At 43.8% G+C, this 22965-nt stretch overlaps 1 protein-coding gene across 1 annotated transcript in view; it reads right to left on the reverse strand.

Moving 5' to 3' along the window:
• KIF26B (kinesin family member 26B) overlaps positions 1-6014 on the reverse strand; it is a 279410-nt gene extending 273396 nt beyond the window's left edge. The window contains exons 1-2 of the mRNA XM_085219592.1: positions 5208-6014; positions 4716-5117 (exon numbers count right to left, since the gene is read on the reverse strand). Coding sequence (XP_085075718.1) covers positions 4716-5117; positions 5208-5270 — 465 coding nt within the window. The 5' untranslated portion in view covers positions 5271-6014. The remainder of the gene's footprint in view (positions 1-4715; positions 5118-5207) is intronic.
• Between the last annotated feature and the right edge of the window lie 16951 nt (positions 6015-22965).

Consider the following 22965-nt stretch of genomic DNA (forward strand, 5'->3'; position numbering starts at 1 on the left):
ACTGACAGTAAGACAGGTGACCTCCAGCTGCTTCTAGAAAAGAGTTTACATTCATTTCTCAGAGGTGTACGCATACCTCTTTGTCTCCTCTGGACCTCCTTAAGTAGCTGTAATTCCAGGGCAAACAAAGTAGCCTATGTTTTCCCAACTTGCCAGCAAACATTCAATTGCAAAAAAAAGATTCACAGATGAGTTATGCTAAATGATTGGTACTGTGACCTGTGATGTAACACAAAAGAATGGTTGTTGTTGCCTAAACGTTAATGGAGTTAATCCTTCCAAATGCTGACAAATTACTGCCTCGGGCCATTTAAAATCACATTTCTAATGCAATAATCCTATCTGCATTGCAATGAGTTGGGATGAAATGATTAGGTGCCTGAGATTTTTGCACAGTGAATTAAGTCACCATACAGCCTAGCTGTGCTTGTTCACAAATTAAAGGCTTGGACAGAACTGGAATTCCGTTATTCTGCCACTTGCTCAGCTTTGAGGAAGGGTTCATTACTGTCCTGTCCACTGAGGCTGCTTCTGAAGCAGCTATGAGCTAGCAAGAACTATCAGTAATTAGACCAGCTTCAGGGCTTTCTTCATTACTAATAATTATTGGTCAAGCCTTTGACTACCAAACAGCCCTTAAACAGAAAAGTCTAATTCAACAACATGCATTCAAGAAAACATGAGATAGAGTTTCAGTAAACTGCGGGGAGAAAAGGACCAACCTGAATCCCTGAACACACGATTCCTCCCCCATTCACAGCCAGACTGCTGAACCAGAGTTCAGACATTCCTTTGACTCCAAAGCATAGGCTTTTTAGCTAGGAGAAGGTCCAGAATACATCACCTAACAACATCAACCTAGCACTTACATTAGTGTTCTTACTTTTGGAACCTCTTGCTTTAAAGGCTGCATTCGTGATTTTTTTTTCAATCCTACACTAATAAAGTATAATCACCAGCTTGGGACTGCTCATTCTTAGTATTCAATTGATTGGTTACACATGATATAATTTGATATGCATAAACTTAACTACTTTTTGATTACACTTAACGATCACTTCTTTGTTGAACAGCCACGAGGTGTTCCAATGAAGAAAGACGATATCACAAGTTTGAATTCAAGGCAAACAATTTTTTGCTCGAATTCTAATAAGTATAGAGTGTGATGCCATTAGTTTCCATGCTAAAACTTTGAGGGATGCTCTTCTTAAAATACAGCTTGAGAAAAAGCTTAAGATAGCATTTAAGACAGCTTTTATTACCATACAAATATTTGTAACAAGAAGACTCAGTGGTCACTAAATAAGATTCTTTCAGTTACCAAATGCAATGTGCATCTATAACAGCTTCTTGTGTCTGTCATTCCCCACGGGGGTGCTTCATATGAGAATTAAATCTTGTTGTAAACCCCATAATACAACCCCTTGTACGCAGATGATTGCTGCACATCAGTTAGGCACAACTGTACCACAAAGAGGAAAAAGGAACAAGATTTCACCTTTTTTTTCTTCGTGTTTTTAGCTTTTTTTCTTTGTTAAGGAACGTTGTATTTTTAAACAGTTAAAATAAAGAAGCACAACTATAATTGTATATTCCTCATCTTTTTGCCAATCCCCCATATTCTTCTCAAAAAAAAAAAAAACCAACATACCAATGTTTTCATTCTGCTGCTGTATTAGGAGAAAATGCTTCTATTTAAAACAGAAAAGCTCCACACCTGGGCACTAACAATGAGTTACTCAGCAGCAGTTTGTTACAGGTTAAGAGATGTTTTTCCATATGAAATGAAAAGCTTCAGCTTCACACATAAAGCGTGGTCTGTTTACGCAGCACTGAAGTGTACTGTTGCACTTTGCAGATATATACAAGCCTTTAAATGATAATACACTGTAGAAAGCATCAATCTAAGCTCACACTCAGATAAGCTTACTGCATATTCCAATGTTTGCTATGACAAACTCAGATGCCCTCATATTCTGCTTGTTCTGCAATACACAGTTCCCAAAATTATGTGCCATTCTAAATACAATGTAAACGTGAAACAGGTGCCACTGACTATATTACGCTAATGACATCTCTAGGCTGTCTTCAACAACATCAAGAAGAATTGCCATACAAGTCAGCTAGATCTGGCAGACTAGAAGATGACTGATAAACGTTAAATATTCCATTAGGAATAATATAGATGGATACATGTAATCGATAAAACTGCTGGACACCACAGTCTTGAGCTGTAAAATGCTTTGCAAGTTTGGAGGGAATAGCCTGACTCTGGATCAGTTTCCTTTTCCACTCCACTCAGTGGCTGGATCAAACCCACTCCTAAAACCTATTTCTGCAGCAGCAGTCAAGAACATACTTCGCAGTACCTTGAAGAAAATGCCAGCTGCCAGCCTCCAGCCTCAAGGCAAACAGAAATAATTTTTTCCCAAGATACATGACCATTTCCATTCCTATAAGAGGCTTTATATCCTCCACCCTCACAGAGAAACCCCTGTGTGTTACTGTTGGCACCCACAGAAGCAGTGCACAAACCCTGGCTGAGCTGGCAGAGCCCACACCAACATCCCACTGTCACCTCAGATACGGTTAAGGCTCCCAAGTGCAGGCCAATAACAACAAACTTGAATATCTGGTCCTAAGAAGTCAACGATACTAGCCACAATATTTGTATCCTCCATTCCCTAAACTAAAGCCTCACTGTCTTGGGCTGTGCTTGCTGAAGGCAGAATTCACAAGCCTAAAAAGTTCGTAAGAGTTGTAAAGACAGAAAGGAATGTTTCTGCAAACAGACACAGCCAGGTAGAATCAGAAGGGAGCTGCATGAGAAAGACTGGAGAACCAGAACAGGATTGAACTTGCAAGCACTGTTAAGTACACTGAGCAAGGGAGAGGGTCTCTGCAACCCTCAAAGTCATCCTTACTTGTGCCTTTCTCCTCCCCCTAACTCTACATCTACACATCAGATAGCAACAGTTTTGTAACTAGCAACCCTACTGAACTGGAAGGTTCAGAAAGGAGGTGTCAGAAAAGGAAACAAGCATAAGGTAAAGGAAGCTGAAAATGGATTAGTACTGTTGTGAATTAAGATTGGCCCAGACAATACCATCAGCTAAAGTCTGAGGAGAAAATTTAGCAACAGGAACAGGATGGGAGCATCTCTGAAAGGCTAAGACAGGCCATGACTATCACTAAGAGAATACTTCACAAGTCTTTATCACTGCAAAAGTGTCTTGCAAGACTTACATCTCCAATCTGTTATTCTGGTGGCTCTCATATCTGTACCCATAATTTATCATCTATATCCACAGCTGGTAAGAACTGCCAAACCACACAGCCTGAAATTTGTTCAGATTTTGGTACAGAGCTGCTTTCCAGAGAACCAATTGTGTGTTAACAACCAATTAAACCATACTAACTTTTGTGGTTCCACCTTTTCCTTTTTCATGAATAATTCAATTAAGCCAGCCCTTGAGAACCTACCTTTTGTTCAAGATGGCACCAATTCCCTGGCAAATAGCACATAAATAATGGAGAGCACAACACAACAGTAATACCAGGGACCTTTTCTGAGCAGTCGGCTCTTTTCCACGATACCTCCTTATCGTAACTGCTAATGAACTCTTTGAAGTGGAAGAGTAAATATTATCGCTTGATAGTACCTGAGCCAACAGGGCAAACGAAATCGCATTGTATTACATTCTGGGAGCTGTAGACCAATTCACAATACAACACTCACCAGGTTGCTATGGAGGAGCTCACTGCTCACTATTTTGGTAGCAGGGGGTCAGCCAAGGGCTGCTGGGGACTCTTGGAGGGCCCTTAGTCTTAATCTTTACATGCAAATCAAACAAGAAAGAGAAAAGAAAAAAAAAAACGACGCAAAAACAAAATAAAAGCAGGGAATTCCAGAGTATGCTAGCTTTTGGCTTCTAGTGAGAACCTGGTCCTTCCAAAGACCTCCACCCTCTACTCATGATCACTTAGCTGCAAGGCCAGATTTCAGAAGTGCTTGCATGCTTTGGATTATTCAACAACAGCTCTGAGTTTTTTTAGATCTCCTTCAATAAAAAGGAAATCTAGCGCTTCTTTTAAGAGAACACCACCACCAAGTTGTCCTGATGCTAACAACACCCTGGATTCAATGCAAAGGTCTGTCACAGCCTCCTGTGTGACCTTCAGGCTCATGCTGCATTTCAGTGTCTCATCTTGGATGCGCGGGAGGATCTCTGCCACGCTTGGCCTCTCAGTGGAAACACAAGGCACACACATGAGATCGCAGTACCTTATGGCTAAAGTTGGCTGCCAGATCTTGGGCCATTTTGTAAAGTCATGCTGTAGGATCAAAGAGAGCAAAAGGGGATGGGACCACCGACTCCCGTGTGGCGCTGCCACCCTTTCCTGCCTTTCACCGGGCTCAAAAACAAAACATGGGAAATCACAACACAAAGCCACCACAGTCATAAGGAAAGAGGGAGGGAAGAAGCAAGCTAAAGGTGCTGTCACAGACACCCCGGAAGCCCAGCAGCCCTCCAGAAACGGAAGCAAGAGAAGAAATAGGAAAGGAAAACAATACCAAGAAGGAATCAGCACAAACAAACCCTAAAAACGTCAGCGGAGGCACCGGCAAAGGCGAGCACCAGCCAAAGCCGCCCCAAGCCGGCGCGTCTGCAGCACACGGCGCGCCCCGAGCCCCGGCGCGGCCCCCGACTCACCTTGCTGCTGACGGGCCCGGGGATGAGCAGCTTCAGCGCCTGCCTCTTCAGCTCCGCCAGGCGGGCGTTGCAGTGCTCGCACCAGACGCCGCGGTCGGAACCCGGCGAGGAGCCGCCGCCGCTCCCGGAACCCGGCGAGCCGGTGCCGAAGCCCGGCGAGCCGCCCAGAGAGCCGGGGGAGCTGGTGCCGATGCCGGGCGAGGCGGGCCCCGGGGAGCCCGTGAAGGAGCCCGGCGAGGAGGTGCCGGAGCCGGGGGACGGGGTGCCGGAGGAGCCGAGCGCCGAGCCGGCTCCCTCCGGGACCGGGCGACTCCCGGCGCGGGACTCCTCGTAAGCCTTGCGATACCAGCTCTCGGGGGAGAAGGGCGCGGCGGGCTTGGTGGGCGAGCAGGGCTCGGTCACCTGCAGCGGGAGAAGGAGCAGCGGTCAGGGCAGCCCGCACCCGGACGCCCCGCGACCCGAGCGCTCCCCGCTCCCGTCGCCCGCACTTACCCCGTATTTTCTGCTCCGCGCGGTGACCGTGACCCTGTCCTTATTCCCGGCCACCGAATTCATGGTGGCTCCGCGGGTGGGCTCCCCCGGTCAGCAGCCGAAGGGAACCGTCCGTCCCGGCGAGCCCCCGCGCCGGGCGCTGCCGGCCGCCTCAACGCTGAGCGCCGAACGCCGTCAGTCCTCGGGAGAATGCCGGGAAGCGGAGCGCTCGGTCGGCCGGCTTTCCCTCATTGTCTTCCCGCCCGGTCCCTTCCAGCCGACGCTTTCACAGAAACAGCCACATCCAGAGCGGGAGCGCTCCCTCCGGCAGCAGCCCTCCTCCGCGAGCGAAGCATCCGAGGCGGCTGCGGGGAGGTGCACGCGCGCCGTAGCCTCCGCTACGACGGCAACTTGTTTCCCTCAGTCAGGTTTGGAAGTGAGTTACAAGAAATCCTCCCAAAATCTCGGCGGTCGGGCTCTGGGAGGAGCCTCCGCGCCCTCGCAGCCAATATCCTCCCGCCCGGCCGCGCCTGGCAGCCCCGCGGCCCCCCGTCTCCCGTCGGCGCGGGGCTCTGCCCGCTCCCGGGGCCGCGCCGGCTGCGGGGAGGACCCCGCTGTTTTGCGGTGCTCCTGATTGACACCGCCGATTTTCCCCTTTTTCTTGAAGCTGGCAGGCGGGGCTGGGGGGAACCTTGTTGCTTCCACCGCAGTTATTGGTTAGTTGCCTCCGTTCAGGGCTTTAATGGACATGACTTCACAAGGGTCCTAACCGGGAGAGGAAAGCGAGCGATTGTCACAAGTGTCTCTTCTCCGCGCTGTAATTTTACGTGTATTAATTTAAGTTTGGAATCAAGGGCATAGTAAATGGATCTCTTAACAATAACAACCCGCAGACTTCTTTCCCCGTTGATCTTTCCGTTCTAACCGCGATTTTTGCTTTCCAGCTGTGGCTTATGCGCACCTGGTTATAGCTCCTTTCTGATGTCTAGCCCTGCAGATAGCACGCTCATTCCTGACGAATCCTCCTCAAATCAAATTGGCGACGTTCTCAGAAAAGGCTGCAGTAGGGAGCTGGGTGCCAGCTCCCCCGATACAGCCAAACTGCAAAGGCGAGGAGGATGCAGCTGGAAGGGCAGCACGGACAGGGGTTGCATCCACCTTCCCGCTCTCCCCTCGTTACCTCCATTGTACCCCCGCTGTGCCGGGGCTGTATGGGCTACGGGCACCCAGAGCAGCCTTGGATCACTGAAAGATTCCTGCCGGCAGCAAAGGCGTGCGCGATTCTGTGCTGTGCTTTAACTTCACCAGGCTGTTGCTCCGATAGCAGAGCAGCCATTCCTGACAAGAAAGCTTTCATATCGGCCGACACCAGGTAGCTGGGCTGCGTCAGCTGCGCCTTGTGCACCCACCTACGTGCCCAAACACCTGGCACACAAAGGCTCCCGCCGCACACCGCTCTGCCCCGCGCTCCGTTCCGTAGGCAGACGTGACCGGGATGCCAACGCGCTGCTCGACGCGCCGAGCGGCGTGTGATGCCCCGTGGGCGCCTAACTTCTGCTTTTCCGCGCTCAGCGATTCTGGCAGCGAACAGGCAGGTTGCTTTGTTTCTCAGCAGACCTGTTCCTACCAAGCAGCCGCTGTCACAGCCCGCACCTCGGCAGCAGCGCGCCCACCCGGGGCCGGTGCCCGCACTGGGGCATTGGGGCAGACGCGAGCAGACAACTTTGAAAGCGGCGGAGCCCTGCACGGGCCCGGCGTTCGCTCTCCCTCAGCCCCCGTCGGGCGGCAGAGGCTGCCGGAGGCTGAGGGGGGACGGCACTGCGGGGCGGAGAGGCCGCTCCCCCGCAGCCCAGCGCGGGCGCTGTGGGGCGGCGGCGGGTCGGGCGGGGCCGGCGCATCCTTTGGCGGGCGGCGGGCGCCCTCTGCTGGCGGCGAGCGGCAGCGCGGCCGCGAGGACGGTCGGGCGGCCGTTGGCGGCGCGCGGCGGAGGCGGGCTCCGCCGTGCCAGCTTCCTGTTGGCTGCTGTCAGTGTTCGTGGTTGTTTGAGTCAGTTACAAAAGGCGTCTATTGAAGTGTGAGAACTTCTGGGAGCAGAGATGCACCAAATTCTCCAGCTGGAGACGTTTTGCTGCTAAAAGCTCTGCAGCTCCTGTTATTTTGTGCTAGCCTGAGTATCGCTCCAGCAAGAAACTCTACCAAGAGCCCATTCTCTGGGTTAAAGCCTGCTCTGGGGAGCACTGATGTGCAGTGCTTTCTCCGTCTCTTTGGGCTCCCCTGTGTAGAAGTCCATGAGGTTTCCTCTTACAGCTCCTTATGCAGTCAGGGAAAGCACCTTAGCATCAAACAGGCCAGCAGCTCAGAACAGCCATCAGAGCAGATCTGGTGGTGCCCAAACTTCTCTCTTCTGCTGCAGTCTCCAGTGCTCGTCCTACATAGGAGCCCTCCTTTGCTACATCTGCTCTCGTTCAGGCAGCTGAGCTTCAGTTAGGCGATTTAGCAGCTGTGTGATCCCAGGTGCAGACTGATACAATGCCATTTATTTTAAAAATCTATGAGTGGTGGCTGCAGAAGATGCTGCAGTAGGTTAATGGAAGAGGACTATGCAAATAATTTTAGATTTGTTCTCCACCTAGGGGTGTTTGTTCTTAATTCGAGATGCAGAACTGAAAAAAATGTGGTTGTTCAGACATTTATAGGTAGGTGGACAGAAGCAAAAGCTCTGGATAAATTCATTGCTTGAGAAGTTCACACAAAAGCCAGTTTCAAAGCACTGAGTATGGATTCTGATCTCAAACTATACATTACAAGCTCTAATGATAACCTGTCTTTCAGCTAGTATGCAAATTTCCAGTTTCTCCATCATACAGCAGAACATTTGCTCTGTTGTGCTACAACTGCTGCATTTCATTGGACTTTGTCTGCATATATCATGCTGTGTGGGTGCGACTGAACGTAACCTAGAAGTTCAGCTTCATCACTCGAATCTGAGGTTCTGGCACAAGCCCAGTTCTATCAATAAACAGCAGTTTATGAGAGCTGGAAATGTTGGTTGCATCAAATAAATTCTTTGAGATACTCATGTTTATAATAAATCTCAGGATTCAAAAGGTGACAGCAACTGTAACTTGAAGAGTCATCACTGCCTGCCCAGAAAATTTGTTTCCAAGTTTGGTGCTAATAAGTCTCAGTATCAGGTCTTACTTACAATTTTAAACAGCTTCCTTGGGGAGATTTGAAATGCATGACAGCTCTGATACTTGCTTAAAGCAGAATATTAATGACTTGGAGGCCATTGGGGGACAGATGGAATTGATGGCATTTGTAGTAATAGTGACAAAGAATCAATAGACACAGCTAACTACTGAGGTCCACAAACAAAACCACCAGGACTTCTCAAGTTTAATGCATTTCTTTTCTAAAAATCTTTCCTGTTCTTGTTTCCACTTCCTTGTCAAACTATAGGATCGCTTCAGTGAAAAGCTCTGTTAAGAACATGTTGAATCCTTTATCTTTTTGTATAGCAGCAGCACACATCCACAGCTTATGTATTCTGCAGGATTTAAGGATTCATGCAGTACAGGAGGATGTCAGACATAGGGACTGCAGCTGTAATTCTGATGTTGTGTGCAATGCTCTTTTATATGCTCCTGGGATATGCCAGACTGCTGGAGAGTGTTTTTCTACTTGCTCTTGACAACTGTTGAGTATGATACAATGGAGAATTAACACTGGGCATTTCCTCTGTATGATCTGGTTTCTGAGCTATTTTCTGTAGCATAATGTCGATGTCAGACTCAATGCTTACCTTGTGTGTCAGCATAAGAGGTACTGACACTGGAAGGCATGTACATTTAGAGTCCTGTTACAGTGGCTAGTTCTGGGAGATGTAACAGATAAGGGACGCTCTAAATGGTCTTTATTACAACTTCCACTTCTTGCTGTTACTGACAGATCTGCATCACTACATTTTAAATGCTTTTTCTTACTCTGAACACTACCAGAATGCTTTATTGTCTACCTGACAGGGGCACGTCTCCCTTTTAGCTTAGCTTAGCCCTTTTGCCTCAGGGTTCTTGCACAGGTGTTTAGCCTGTAGTTCCCTTGGTCCACTGGGAGCTTCCTTGAATTTCTCCATAATATAAAAGGAAGCCATTTGTGTTCAGATTTGGACCAAGATTCACAGTCTGTTGCAAATTAAGTGCCCTTAAATCTTGTCTTTGCTCAATACTCAAAACAAATTAATTACTCACAAAAGACTCTCTTATTTGGATTTATTTGGAATGGAATTTTTTTTTTTCTATATTTCAAATATAAAGCATTTCATAGATTTTCTAGAAACCTCTTTCATAGTTTCTGCCATGCTGCATTGCCTACTTTCATAAATCTTTATGTTCTCAGTAGAAAATCAATGCCTACTTATTAATACAATATTGATATGTGTTTCATAAGTAATAAAGGATGCATAAACGTATACTCACAAAACAGGGCTGCATGGAGAAGTTTACAGTCATTCTGTGCAGTGGGATGCATTGCAATGACAAGTCTGCAGCCAATTTCTGTCAAGTTCATAAATTCAAATACTGAAATTTGACAGAATCCCATTTTCTGTTACTCAGACACAATCAGCATTCTCCAAACTAAAGACATGTCTGAAAAATGAAACCAACAGTGAGTACCTGTGACTCTCAAAGCACCAAGCCCTACCAATACCAATTTTTAAACAAAACAGCAATGGAGCAGGAAAGTACTGGAATAACAACAACCAGAGTCACAGTATTAAAAGGAAAAAGATGTAAGCCTTTTCTCAACTCTTGTTGCCTCTGCAAGCACTCTGAAAAGCTATCAGCTGCTTGCTGTGCTGGGCTTGGGGGAGTCACTTCCCAGATAATACTGTAGCTGCATCCTGCATCTGTGGGCTGTGCCCGAAGTTCCCAGTGAAGCTGGCTGCTGGCTGCTTCACCCAGAGGAGCCATGCAGAGGGGGTTCCATGGCATCCTGAGCTGCTAGACTTGGCCCTAGCACAATGCCTGTAGTGCTTTCTTAAATGCCAAAGGCTAGCTGGAGATTTCAGGGGGTAAAGGAGTCCTTTCAAACATTCTTCAAAGACTCTCCTGTCTCAGGAGCCAAGGAAAAATGTGTCTTCTGAAAGATCACTCAGTGATCTTCTTTGGATAGAAGAGAAGATGGCATTCATAGTATTAACAAATAACGTTATTACCGGGAGGAATATATACCAGAATGTGCCAAAGTTAAAAAACTGACAAAGTAGTTGTTGGAGGGAAGCATGTACAAAGATACTGCATGTGCTTCCTTCGCCCTAGGAGCCAGGGACTCAGGCAAGTAGTACAGATGGTGTGGAAGAGGGGTAAGCAGAGATAACACAGTGAAGCGAACAGGCAGCCCTGAGAAACAAACACTGAAGTGTTTATATCATCACATTTTTATGTTAAATCCTTTCTTGCTGCAGGAATCATTTATAGCAGAACAGACCAACAGAAAGCTGGGATCACAGGCCCTAGCCTGTCGTAGTACTGAATGTATAAATGCCTTAAAAGAAACGCTGCATAAAAGGCTGCAGGTATTTCTTTTCTGCCTCTCAGCAAAACTGCAGTGAATGTATCAGTGCTCAAATAACAGAGAATTATATAAATGATAAGTAGAGACAAAGGTCTCACCCCAGTGTGTTCCTGAGACTTTCCTGACAGTAGGCACACCAGATCTATGAGCTTTTTCATCTTTTTCAACTCTTTTTCAATACTTTTTCAAACATTTCATACATTTCCTTTACCATCGAGTTTGGGATTAAAAGTGAGCCTTACAGCACGCAGATTTCAAAAAAATTTAATGTTTCATTTTTCTCTTTGCAATACCAACTTCATGCTGATTTTACTCTTTATAAAGAAACTGGAAAGGGATGATAATGGACTGACTCATCTGCCTGCCGTTTCTCCTTACCTCTTTGTTACCTTACCTTTACAAGGCTTCTATTGCCTTGAAAGTCACGGGCTGGTCCCTGCATCACTTTCTTCAGCTTGATAGCAGCTGAAGAGGCAGAGCCATGCCTAGAGCTGGCATCTCTGTGAATGCAAGTTAGTGGCCAAGAAAGGTACAGAGCCACCCTCTTTGCCCTTTCTTGCCCACCACAATGAATTTTCATGTAGCTTTTTCATGTTCTCCTGCTCTGACTACACAAATTACTCATTGGTAGAGTCCAAAAGGATTCATCACTAGGCCCAAAGGACTGCAGTGTACCTGTTCACCAAGGGATGTTCAGACTTGAGAGCACAAGTCTGAGTGCTCAGTGCAGAATAATAGTAAGGCATGCCTGTTCCTCAGAGGGACGCCATGAGGCTGGTGCTCCTAGTGAGCTTGGTTTGCTTTGCAAAGAGCTTCACTCAGGTTAAAACAGATGAGTGGTTTTGTCACTGAGCACAGAAGTCAGTGTGGGGTACGTGACTCCAAGCTCCCACAGCCTGACTGCATACCCAGGCTTGGCTAAAGCATTGCTGCACTGTGTCAGGGCAGGCTTCAGGGAGTCTCAGGCTGTACTCCAGGCTGTGCTGTCCCTGGAAGTAGAACAAGCAAGGAGCAGCTGTGCTCAGCAGCATGTCCTCGCTCACTGCCTTCATGACGTGGCTTTTTTCTGAGCAATAATTATTCTGTCAAATACCATGACAGAAGGAAAACAATCCCATACCTTGGCAGCTACCAACACAAACATGATTTCTGAGTCTAGCTGGCAGCATGTGACAGGAAATTTTTCCTACTTGCTGGAGAGCTTTGGCAAGGTGGAATGCATTTTCCTGCGCTACCCAGTTTAACAGAAATGGGTTCTTTCATTCTTTAGAGATGGCTTGTCTACTTGTGAAAGTTCTATCAATTTAACATAAATAGAAGTTTAAACTGATTTAATAAAATCAGTGTGACCTTCTTGGATGGTTATTTTGATTTAAAGCTGCCTTGTAGTCCTTCAGCCTGTGTCCATTTAGCTTGTACTTCTGTGTGAGCAGGTGCAAGTTCAACTACAGTGAGCCAGTTTTAGGCTGGTGGCAACACTTAGACATAAAGCTGCATTAGTTTGACAAGATCAATTTAATATAACAGTCATGACTGCAGTGTAGAAAGATGAATGCTTGGCAAAAAAAAACCCAAAACTGTGCTGATGGAAGAGGATGAAGATCCTCTTAGTCTGCCCTAGTGCCCCACTGCTCCTTACTCACTCTTTCCCAGAGACTTATCTCACTTCTAACTCATCTGGATGTCTTTTATGCACAGAAAGTTCTTCAGAGTATTTACAATCTCCTTAATTTTAATTTGGTTATTTCACCTCGTCCATATTAAAGAAATGTCCCCCCAAGCAATTAGTCATATTGGCCATTTTAATCAATGTTAGTCTCATTGGTGTCTTCATCGCACAATATCTGATCTGCACTGAGGCAATTACATCAATTTTAAATGAATAATTTTGTCCAAACCTCCTAGCACAAAGTGAGAGTCTGGATAGTGGTTAATTCTGCAGGTATTCCTAAAGTCACAGTGCCAGAGGATGACCAAAAAGTTTTGAATGGCAGTGAGGTATTCAGTACAAAATGCTGCAGGGACACCTAAGGCTGTTCTCTTCTGAAAATACAGAGCAGTATTCCAGGATGAACATTGCTAGGTGAGCCAGGTGTCATAATTGTAATGCTTACTTAGAAGCTTTACGTGCCAATGAGTTCACACAGTTATTTCCATAATGAGACTGCAAACTGAAATAGGCTTTTGGTTGAGAAGAGCTGGAATCTGTGCCCTGGAGCTGTAAGATTCTGTGCCTGTGAGGTGCATGCAAGGGCATCGTGCTACTGCTGGGAACAGCTGGGGCTTCGTTATTCTCTAGCAGGATCAGAGCAGAGCTGGGGAGGCAGCTGGAGGACAGGATGTCTTTGGGTCCCAGAGGCCCAGGTGATTTTGTATTGATCCGTGTTCTTGTTGCCAGTGGGAGGCAGATGTTTGCTGCATTGTTATTCACTTGTGAGTGTATGACAATTGTATCTTTGCTAGGTGGAGGAGATGCTGTAAGCCTCTCAACTTTCAAGGTTGTTTACATACAAATAAATGAATGAACTAGTACCAGTGAGTGGAATATGTCAGGAGAAATGGAGCATTTCTGGAGCATAATAGACTTTTAATCAGAAAAAGGAAGAGCGGAATGTTTCTGAACTTTTTTTCTAGGAAAAGCTGCATTCTGCCTCTCAGAGTGGTTTTGAGAGTAGATGTAAGGATCTCTGGGAAGGGATATACGCAAGGACGTTTTGTTCAGGGAATCTTCATTGTATTTGGGCTTTGAGATGATGTAGTTATCAGGAAGAAAACATTTTAATTGCTAAAAAGGATGAAGAAAGCTCCAGAGGGCCTGGGAGAAGTATTGCCAAAATTACTAACATTGAAACTGTCCTGCTGTTCGAATCAATCTGGAAAAGGGTGGGCAGCCAGCCCATATGGCAACTTCAGAACTACTAATTGCCACACAAATAACAACGTACAAACAATCGCAATGGAATGAAGGCTACAAGCTTGTAGGCTTCTTCAAGGGAAGGTCCTGATGGCATTCAAGAACCTGGTAAAAGGTATGTGTGTTTCCTTGTGGTGTTTCTATATTTACCATTTTCAGTGCTGAAATAAAAACACTTATTTCTTCTCCTAAGTTGAACTGTTTACTATTAAGGAGTGCCTACCTGCCTAGACACCTAATTCTCTTTTTGTCTCTAGCATTCTAATGAAACGAAACTAGGGTTAATTAGGAACTACAGTTGTATTCAGATTCACTAAGGAGATATTAAAACTTTCAGATGTGAAACAAAAAATCATTACAGATACATACAGTAGTTATTTTACATATCTCTCAATTTTAAGCACTACAAATAATGATTCTGTAAACCAGTCTTGAATAATGGTCCATTCGCACTCCTTTGTGCAAATGGGCTAAAGAGATGGTTTTTTAATGGGCCACATAATTGAAGTCAACTAAGCACACTCAACATCCTATATATTCAAGACAGTTCCCTCTCAGACATATTCTCTCTGAGCTTTGGTTACATGGAATAGTGTTAACAGCAATCCTTAAAACTTACCACTCTTGTCTTCATAAATGAGGATCACTTGCACACATCACAATCACAAAGATTATTTTTTTTTCTGGAACAAAAGTCTAATACTAAAATTCTTCTGAATGCCATCATCAAGCAGGTATGTAGTTGCTTTCTTTTAAATGAGGTCTTCATTTTATAATTCATAATAATTGACAAAAAGCTAGGGCCAAGACATGACATTTTAATGCCACTTGTTTGCAGGTGCATTTTGACATCACATCTGTAGCAAGAAAGGGCATTTTCCTTCTCAGACTCATTTTCTTTTTAGGGTCTTAAAAATGTCAGTAAGAGGAATAAATATGAAGGATCTCTCCTAAGGAACTCTGCTTACAAGGAAGTAACTTTCTTTGACCCCTGGATTGGCAAACACAGACCTTGCCAAGAAAGTGGAACACAAAGCCCCAATTAATAAGTAATTGAAGGACTGTTCTGCAAAAGTGGAAACTATTTCTAATCTATGTATGTAGCAGTGCGTGGCGGCTCTACAGACTTTTGTAATTAGCAGGCATCCAAAGTATGCTGTTGACGCCACCAGAACTCCTGCAGAGTGTGGCATTTTGTCCAGGAGGAAGATGGCAGTCAAAGGTATGTTCGTGCATGTGAGCTTCTGACCCAAACAAGTACCTGCTGAAGAAGGCACAGCTTGCTCCTTGCTCTTTCAGTATAGGAAATAACAATGTCCTTTGAATTGAACCGATGTGATACAGATCAGATATGCTGAGACAGCAGTTTGGCACTGCTAGTTTGCTAACTGCATGGGTCTGGAACATCACAGCAATCAGGACAGGCAAAGACAACTCAAAGAAACAGAAGTACCAAAAGCTAAGGTTTTCATGGCAGTGGGGAGAGAGACCTACACAATATCATGAAATTTGGCAGGTTAACCATACTGCCCTGTTGTGCCTCTGGTAGAGAATTCATCTCCAGAAAACTGCTTTCCTTGATCAGCTGTGATCAACGATGGCCATTTCTGAACAAAGTCATTTAATCCACCTGCTACTTGAAAAATGTCATGCAAACAGAATCTTATCTGTTGTTTTGAAACAACTATTGTAAGGCTTCAAGATTTCATCAGCAGAACAGACTTTTAGCGCACAACTTTCTACCTTATATCCAGCATAACAAAAGGAAAGTGAAGTCAATGGTCTCAGCTCAGTGCACATAAGTGCTGGACAAACAGCAACATATTTCAATACAGAAAAGAGACGAATGTTCCTCTGTTGCCCTTTTTATTATCCTCGTTATGAATTTTCATTGCCGAAAGGTAAGTTACAAAGTTAAATTTTAGCAGTGATGAATGCATTGTTTCTTCTCATGCTTCTTGATATACATTCATTGGCTAATTCATAGATCTGGTTCTCTGCCAGCTGTTCAAAAGACCAGGCAAGGGGTGTGCGTGTGTGTGTGTGTGTGTGTGTTGTGTGTGTGTACACCTGTCTTTTCCCCATCACTGTTCATCTATCTTTTTATGGAAATGTGAATCATGTTTATCAGCAGAAATCAGAATTTGGCTTCCAACAAAGGTCAATATGACACATATTAACTGTGATTGGAAAGGCACACTGTACCCTTCCAGTGCTACTTGCTTTCAGATTGTTCGTACTATTTTGTAAGCTATTGCCAGAAGTGAGGAAGGCAGATTATTTCTTTTTTTCTTACTTAAATGAGAACTGAGTGCAAGTTTGACTGTAAGTTCTAAAACCAGGGCATTCACAAATTAAAAAATGTGGCAACATTCTAATAGATATTACAGATTCTTTAACCCAGATAGTTTCTCATAAATGTTAGTGAGAACATATTTTGTAAAATAAAATAAAAAATTGTTTGTACAATAAATGTCTGTGGACAGAGTAATACATATATTTTCGCCCCTGAAGGGTTCTCCAGTTAACATTTTTCCCCTCTTATCTGAATTTCCTTACAGACTCATTCCTTTTACTGACATTTCCATGGCTACTCATCTCTGAAAGGATGCAATGGTAGGCCAGGAAGGCACTGTTTCTCTGCATGCCTGACTTTGAATGTAGGTGTTGGTTCTTCCCATTTTGCACAGATCTTTTTCTACAAGTCCTTGCCACTGAATAGGACTTGACTCCCCATCTTGATTTGTGTGTGAAGAACTTGTTCTCTGAATTTAAATATTTTTCCTGAGCTTATCTCTTTGTAAACTGTGATTGATATCAGCTCTGATGGGAGTGAACTCTGCATGTAAAAGAAGTAAAGGTTCAACATATCCATTATAGATCTTTTTCTAACTTCTACTTTCTCAAAATGTCCAGAGTTTCTCATTCATCATTTCCCCATTGTGACTCTATAGCTGTAAAGCCTTTGCATCTTCAGAGAGAACTGCTAGCGGAGATCGAGAAATTGCAACTTTATGATACAATACTTTGCCAGAAAGCAGTGTATCTCTTCTTGTTTGAGAAGGTACAAAGAAAAATAAAAAGTTTCAGTTATTTATATGAGAAACAGCAATGTTTCAATCATGTATGTGAGGAAAAACAAACAAACAAACAAGCAACACATTTCCACATGTCCCCTTTCTTCATGGTCTCTCAGTTCTACCCAAATGGATCAGAAGATTCCTGTGCAAACACAAATGTTGCCAGTAGGAAATGAAGAGGAAGAACCTCTGTCTTCACTTGGTGTAAAAGCAATGGTTATGTGCTATGAACAGTTCCTTATATCTGTTTCTAGCACATTTTTATAGATGCTATCAATATATGTAGTAGATGTGACATCAAAAACAAACCTGTCTTGGTAAAAGAGTAACAGAGGAAACTCATAACTTGTTTATAGAAATTGTAAATAACTAAAGTTAAATAAAATGATAGAATTACAAAAAAAAGAGTATATACCCGGTTTTATCAACAACTTACTCTACTTTGCATTTTATGTGTTCTTAAATCAGATACCATTTGTTGTTAGAGCACACACTGTCATGAAACTACTCCCAATCTGAGCTTCACAGTGCTTCTGTAACAGAAAAAGAGGAAGAGAGTAGCAATGCATTGTGCCTCTAGATGAGGAAGCACAGGAGGAAACTCTCAATAAAAACAAACTACATTCGAACAACTCAACCTCAGAATCAAGACAGCCTCTGTAAATCGAATGAAAGCTATTTTAGGCAGACATGCCTTGCAATGTCCTCTGACTCTGGTGGAGCAGGACAGCTTGCTCTCCCTCTCTCATTCCCTCCCTCCCTCTGGAGGCAGCAAAGCCCTCTATTTTCAGTGTTCTGCTTCCCACTAGTCATAAAACTTTGTCAGGTAGTTCTTCCCTGACAATCTCATCAGTTGACAGTAAAACACTGCATCTAGCTGAAACTCTGAGATTTTGATGAAGCCCAAAGAACTAGAGACAGGTTCTCAACTTTCAATCAAATTTGAGCTGAATTTTAATGCAACTCTCAGTTTGGGGGGGTGGAGGGAGCACTGAAAATGACATTGCTTCTCAAGGCAGTAACTGGGTTTCTCAGTTTTGTCTCTGCAATATTAAGTGCAGCTTCACTGTGCAAACACAAACTGTTGATTTTTTCTTCAGTGTGTTTCTATAAATTAAAATGAAGCTAAAATTCAGCCTTTGCTACTAGCTTCCACCTGGATTCTACCACATCCTTAGTATTCCATCTCTGTAAAACTTAAACTACTGTAATGCATAAAACTTGGACAACTTGCAAACATCAGAGACCTCAGATAGCTTTAAATGCTGCAGGTCCATTCTAAGATTGCATCTCTGGAAGCCTGAGAACTCCACTCAAGTTATGTTAATCACAAGGCTGGTCTCCAGGGGAAGTTATGGCTACAAACCTTAACATGAAGCTTAGGGCTCATTCAGCACTGAAGGATACTGCTACCTTGACAGGAAAGAGACTGCTGTTGGCAGGAAATAATACAAGTCTTTCCTCTGCCTGAAAGAATTTTTAGAATTTAAGAACTTTTAGTGAGAACTATTGGTGATAGGTGGATGGTTGGACTGGATGATCTTGTAGGTCTTTTCCAAGCTTGGTGTTTCTGTGATTCTGTGAATCTTATTTCATATTGTTTCCTTTCATGCTATCGTTAGGGCAGATATTTGGAACAGGAGGGCCAGTTCTAAAACAGCTTCTGAGAGGAATAATTACAGTCTAGGATAAAAGAAATTTTTTAATATATGAAGTCACAGAAACAATATGTGTACGTTCTTATGGCTGCAGTGTTTCCAAGATAATGGCAGGAAAAAGTAATTTTAAGCCTCCAGTAGCAGTAGCATCCCTCCATTTGACCTTTTGTAGTCTGAAAAATATGGGAAAGTCCTGTCTCCTAACTCTTGCTGAATCTTATTTACATTAATACAGACAAGAATTAACTACCCATTCCCATGGTTTTATGTTTCTGGTCATTTCAGTGGCACAACTTGCATGCTGGTTGCACATCTCTTAGATATTCCACAGATGAGACTTTTTTTACAGAGACTAAAAGGTTTTTACAGCGCCTTGTGAGCCAGTACATCACTATTTCTGAAGCTCTTCTGCAGACAGAACTCCCTTTGAGATCAAAGGAAGTTCTGTCTGAATAAGGACTTCAGGATTCGGGCCTCAGGATATAAATGCTGTGATCAATCTTTTAAGCATGATGAATAACATTTTCTTGGCTTCCAGAACTATATTAAGCCAAATAATAGCCCCACGATTCAAAATGGGTTAAACAGGAGAATCTGCTTTGTTTCAACCTACATCTTTCTGTAGCTTTTAAATCAGCCTAGTCCCCACACCTCATACTGATGCGGCCTAAAACTCCTCCAACAGTAAGACCAAATGTTTCAACAGTTACTTTTACAATCAAGCCCATCACAGCATGAGGCACTATGAAACAGAACTGTATTCAATGAAAACAAACATACTTGCTGCACACTGTCCTGTTTAAAAGTTGTGACCTGAGTGTACAGTCTGAAACAAAAGGCCTGCAGGCTGAGAACTTTGTGATATGGCAGAGAGGTTTGTAGGCACTGATTTTGATCAGAACATCATAGTAACAGACATTGCACAAACATCAGAGTTAGCGATACAAAAAGTTGACAGTTCAGGTAGATAAAATAAGTATTCCGTGTCTCTTTGTAATTACTCTGACTTTATAGATGGAAAGTTCAGCTAGAGAGAGATTATATGACTTACCCAATACCTCTTACAATGTCTAAATTGAAAACTGGCTGCCAAGTTGGTGCCTTACTATTGAGACTACGTTCCCCACTTTTACACAATGATAACAGTATGTTACAGAACTTAGAAAATCCTAGCTTCCCCTTTCCAGTCCCAGCCCTGGCTGGCCTCCAGCACCCTCAGCCAAGCTTGCCCTGAAACTAAACGCCTCAGTCCTTCTCCTTACTACTGACAAGTTTTGCCAGTGCTGATTTCAGGGGCAACAAATCCAGTGATAAATGATACCCTGAGATCAGCAGCTGATACTGTCTTAATAATTGTTTTCAGACAAGCAGTAAGGCATTGGCTCTGTGAAGGAGAGCAAAAGGCAGCAGATCTCCCCATGGGTCAGGACCGGTCAGCATATCAGGCTCTCTACTCCTCTCAAAAGGGACTCATCCATGACAACAACCCATATTTAATTAGAAGAATCTGACAAATAGCTCCACAGATTATAAGATCGTTGTCACAATTCAGGTTGGAAGGAACTTCACGAGGTCCCTTGTCCAACCCCTGTTCAACACAGGGTCAGCTCTGCAATCAGACCAGGGTGCTCAGGGCTTTATCCTTTTGGTCAGGGCTTTGTACTTTTCAATCTTAAAAACATTCACAGTTAGAGACTACATAACCTCCCTGGGTAGCTTGTTCCACTACCTGTAGCTGTCCTCAGAGTAAAAAAAGCTTTCTCTGTCCCTTGCTCTCGTCTTCTCCCCTAGCAGACCCAGATGTCAGAAAACATGCTTCCCCTTCCACAACAGCTACTTGTTGCATCTCTCAGTCCCTAACTCTAAAGACCATCCTGGTATATATTACAATGGGAGAATGTTGAAGCCCTCTGCCGTGAGCAGAGATAAAGCATTGCAAACAAACTGCTATGAAGCTGATGATGGAAACATAAGAAACAATATACTACCTGGAATATAAGCAGCTGGACTCCAAACTACCAATTCAACTTCTAGAAGAGTTTCTCTGCACTATCAGTAAGACTGGGGAGGTCTCCCTATATACAAGATCTGCTCTGACACAGCTGACTCTATTTCATGTTTTGAACAAGTAGGGTCTTGTCCAGCTTATAACTTGCAGCAGTGGTGTAAACAGCCTGCTGATTCAGTTATATCTGTAGATGGCTTCCAGCATTTGCTTCTTTGATTTCTTCTTGCTCTTCTCTACTTTTTTCTCCTTTCCATATCTAGGTAATGAGTTCCCCCTCCCTCCCACAACTAGGTCAAAAAGCCTCTGACTTCCTCAGTTGCTGCAAAGCTTTGGCTCTACTTCCTCATGTGGATCTGGTCCAGGAGCTAGGCTGGTTTCTCTCTAGAGGCTTCCTGGCACAATCAACTCCTCTATCTCGGTTTCTGATCTTGAGGGAAGAGGGAAAACAGCCAGCATGGACAGGCAGATGTGTAGCAAGAGACAACTCACACCACTCAGCAGCACAAAGTTAAATTTGTCTCCCTCAAAGATGAGGATGAATTTCTCCCCCTGAATTTAAAATATAAAAACAAATTGTTTATTTAGTGATAGCAAAATGGTTTCCTAAGCCTCTCTCTGACCAGCAGTCCCTAGGATACAGGACCCTGCTCATCCCCAGGATGCACAGAGAGCCCAACCTGGGACTTTCAGGCAACCCAGCACTATGTGGGGAGCAGCTGGGCACAGCATGGGCCAGAACAGCATAGAAAAGTTAATACTAATTGGCTACTCTCCAGGGAACCCATGGGGCAGCTCCTTTACAAGTCAATCAGGCTACTGCTAGGTGATCCTAACTGACAGGAAGTGCTCTACTCTTAGGACCTTACAGAGATTCAGACTGTTTTTTGACCCTTCCTTCATCCACAGTTTGGAAGCTGCAGGTTACTGAATTTGTTTGCTTATGTCCAAAGTCAAGACTGCAATTTGCTTCTATTTGTTATATTTAAACATTATCTTTCTGGAGGAGTAATAACCTTTAAAAAGGCCAGAGGAGTACCCTCTTCCTTTGCATTTGAGACTGTATGATAAAAGTTACATCTTTGATGATATAGGATGTATGTTAGGATCCTGTCTTTGCTAGGAATTGTAACTGTGCTGCACACGGGCATGCTGATGTGATGAAGCTGTAGCTGAGGTGGCCTCTGGGGTAGCACCAGCAGACACAAATTGTGCTCTCTGGAGCACTGTGAGTTACAAAATCATTTCCTGAAATGAGCATCTTTCTGCTGACATCCAAGATGAGGCTGACAGTGACTCCCAGACTGCAGAATATGAATGAAAGTTGTATTCATGCCAGCTGCATTAGAGATCTAGAACAACACACCATGTATCAAATGGAAGAAAGATTCACCCAGGGAAAATAACTGCAGCTCCCAAAGAGAGATTAACAAAGACCAATTTTTTAAATGGATCTTTGCTGCTCTTACTTGAATCTTCAAAAATCTTCATACATTATAACCTGTGGTTACCTTTGTTTTTCATTCTTACTGAGAAAGAAATGAAATACATAGTAAATGTATTAACAAGAGTGTATTATATAGTGCCATAGTGATTCCCACATGGAAATAAAGCTAAGATCTAGGCAAACGTTTACTTGTATTAACACTCTGCTGCCCTACTGTTTAAGAAGAGATCAGTGGAACACAACTCAGGATACAGAAATAAAAAGAGAATTTAAAAATTTTCTGATTGCCATCACCACAATGAATTAAGCTAATCTCTTCCTTAGCATAGTATAGCAGCTCTCTTGCTCTTGTGTCTGAGAACATTGAGTTTGCAGCTCACAAGGGTAGAACAAAAGACAAAAAATGAAGATTCCATTGCCTTGTTCTCAGCTTTGCCACAAGAAGAGTATACAGGGGAGAAGGCGTTTAATGTCTCTGTGTGTCAGTTCTCCCCAGCTTTCATCAGCTGATGAAGTCTGATGATGACACAGAACTGGAATACAGAGTATATGCAGGAGTGATAAACATGACAGAAATTAGAAGAACAGAAATGGGGCATAAGGTGTGGAGCACAAAGTGCAAGATGCTGCCCTAGTGGACCAGACCACAGATCTCCAACAAGCTAAGACCACTGCAGCATACACTCATCAGCTATTATAAAACACAAAGTACACAGCAGGAACTTTAGGGGAAAGAAGCGAAAGTCATGTTAAAGGACAACAGTACTGTAACAATCAAGAAAATGCTAAAGAAGAACAGTGAGGTCTGCAGCCATCTTCCAGGAAAAGCACTGGAGAAAAGTATTCTACACTAACATCTTTCAAAAGATGATTCTTTATCCATTTATGGAAATCAAATTCCAGTTCTATGTTCCTAGATTTTTAACAATTCAAGCTCCTGATTTTCAAACTGATTGTGAAACAGGATCTGTTTATTGTGTACAGTAACAAAATGTTCTCAAGTATTATTTTGTTTGAAAATGTGATTCTAGTGATGGTTCGAGTGTGAACTACATGTTTAAAATGGAAGCAAAGCACCGTATGCCAGCGAATAAGTAA

Source organism: Meleagris gallopavo, chromosome 2, assembly GCF_905368555.1.
Source record: "Meleagris gallopavo chromosome 2, MGAL_WU_HG_1.1, whole genome shotgun sequence".
NCBI lineage: Eukaryota > Metazoa > Chordata > Aves > Galliformes > Phasianidae > Meleagris > Meleagris gallopavo.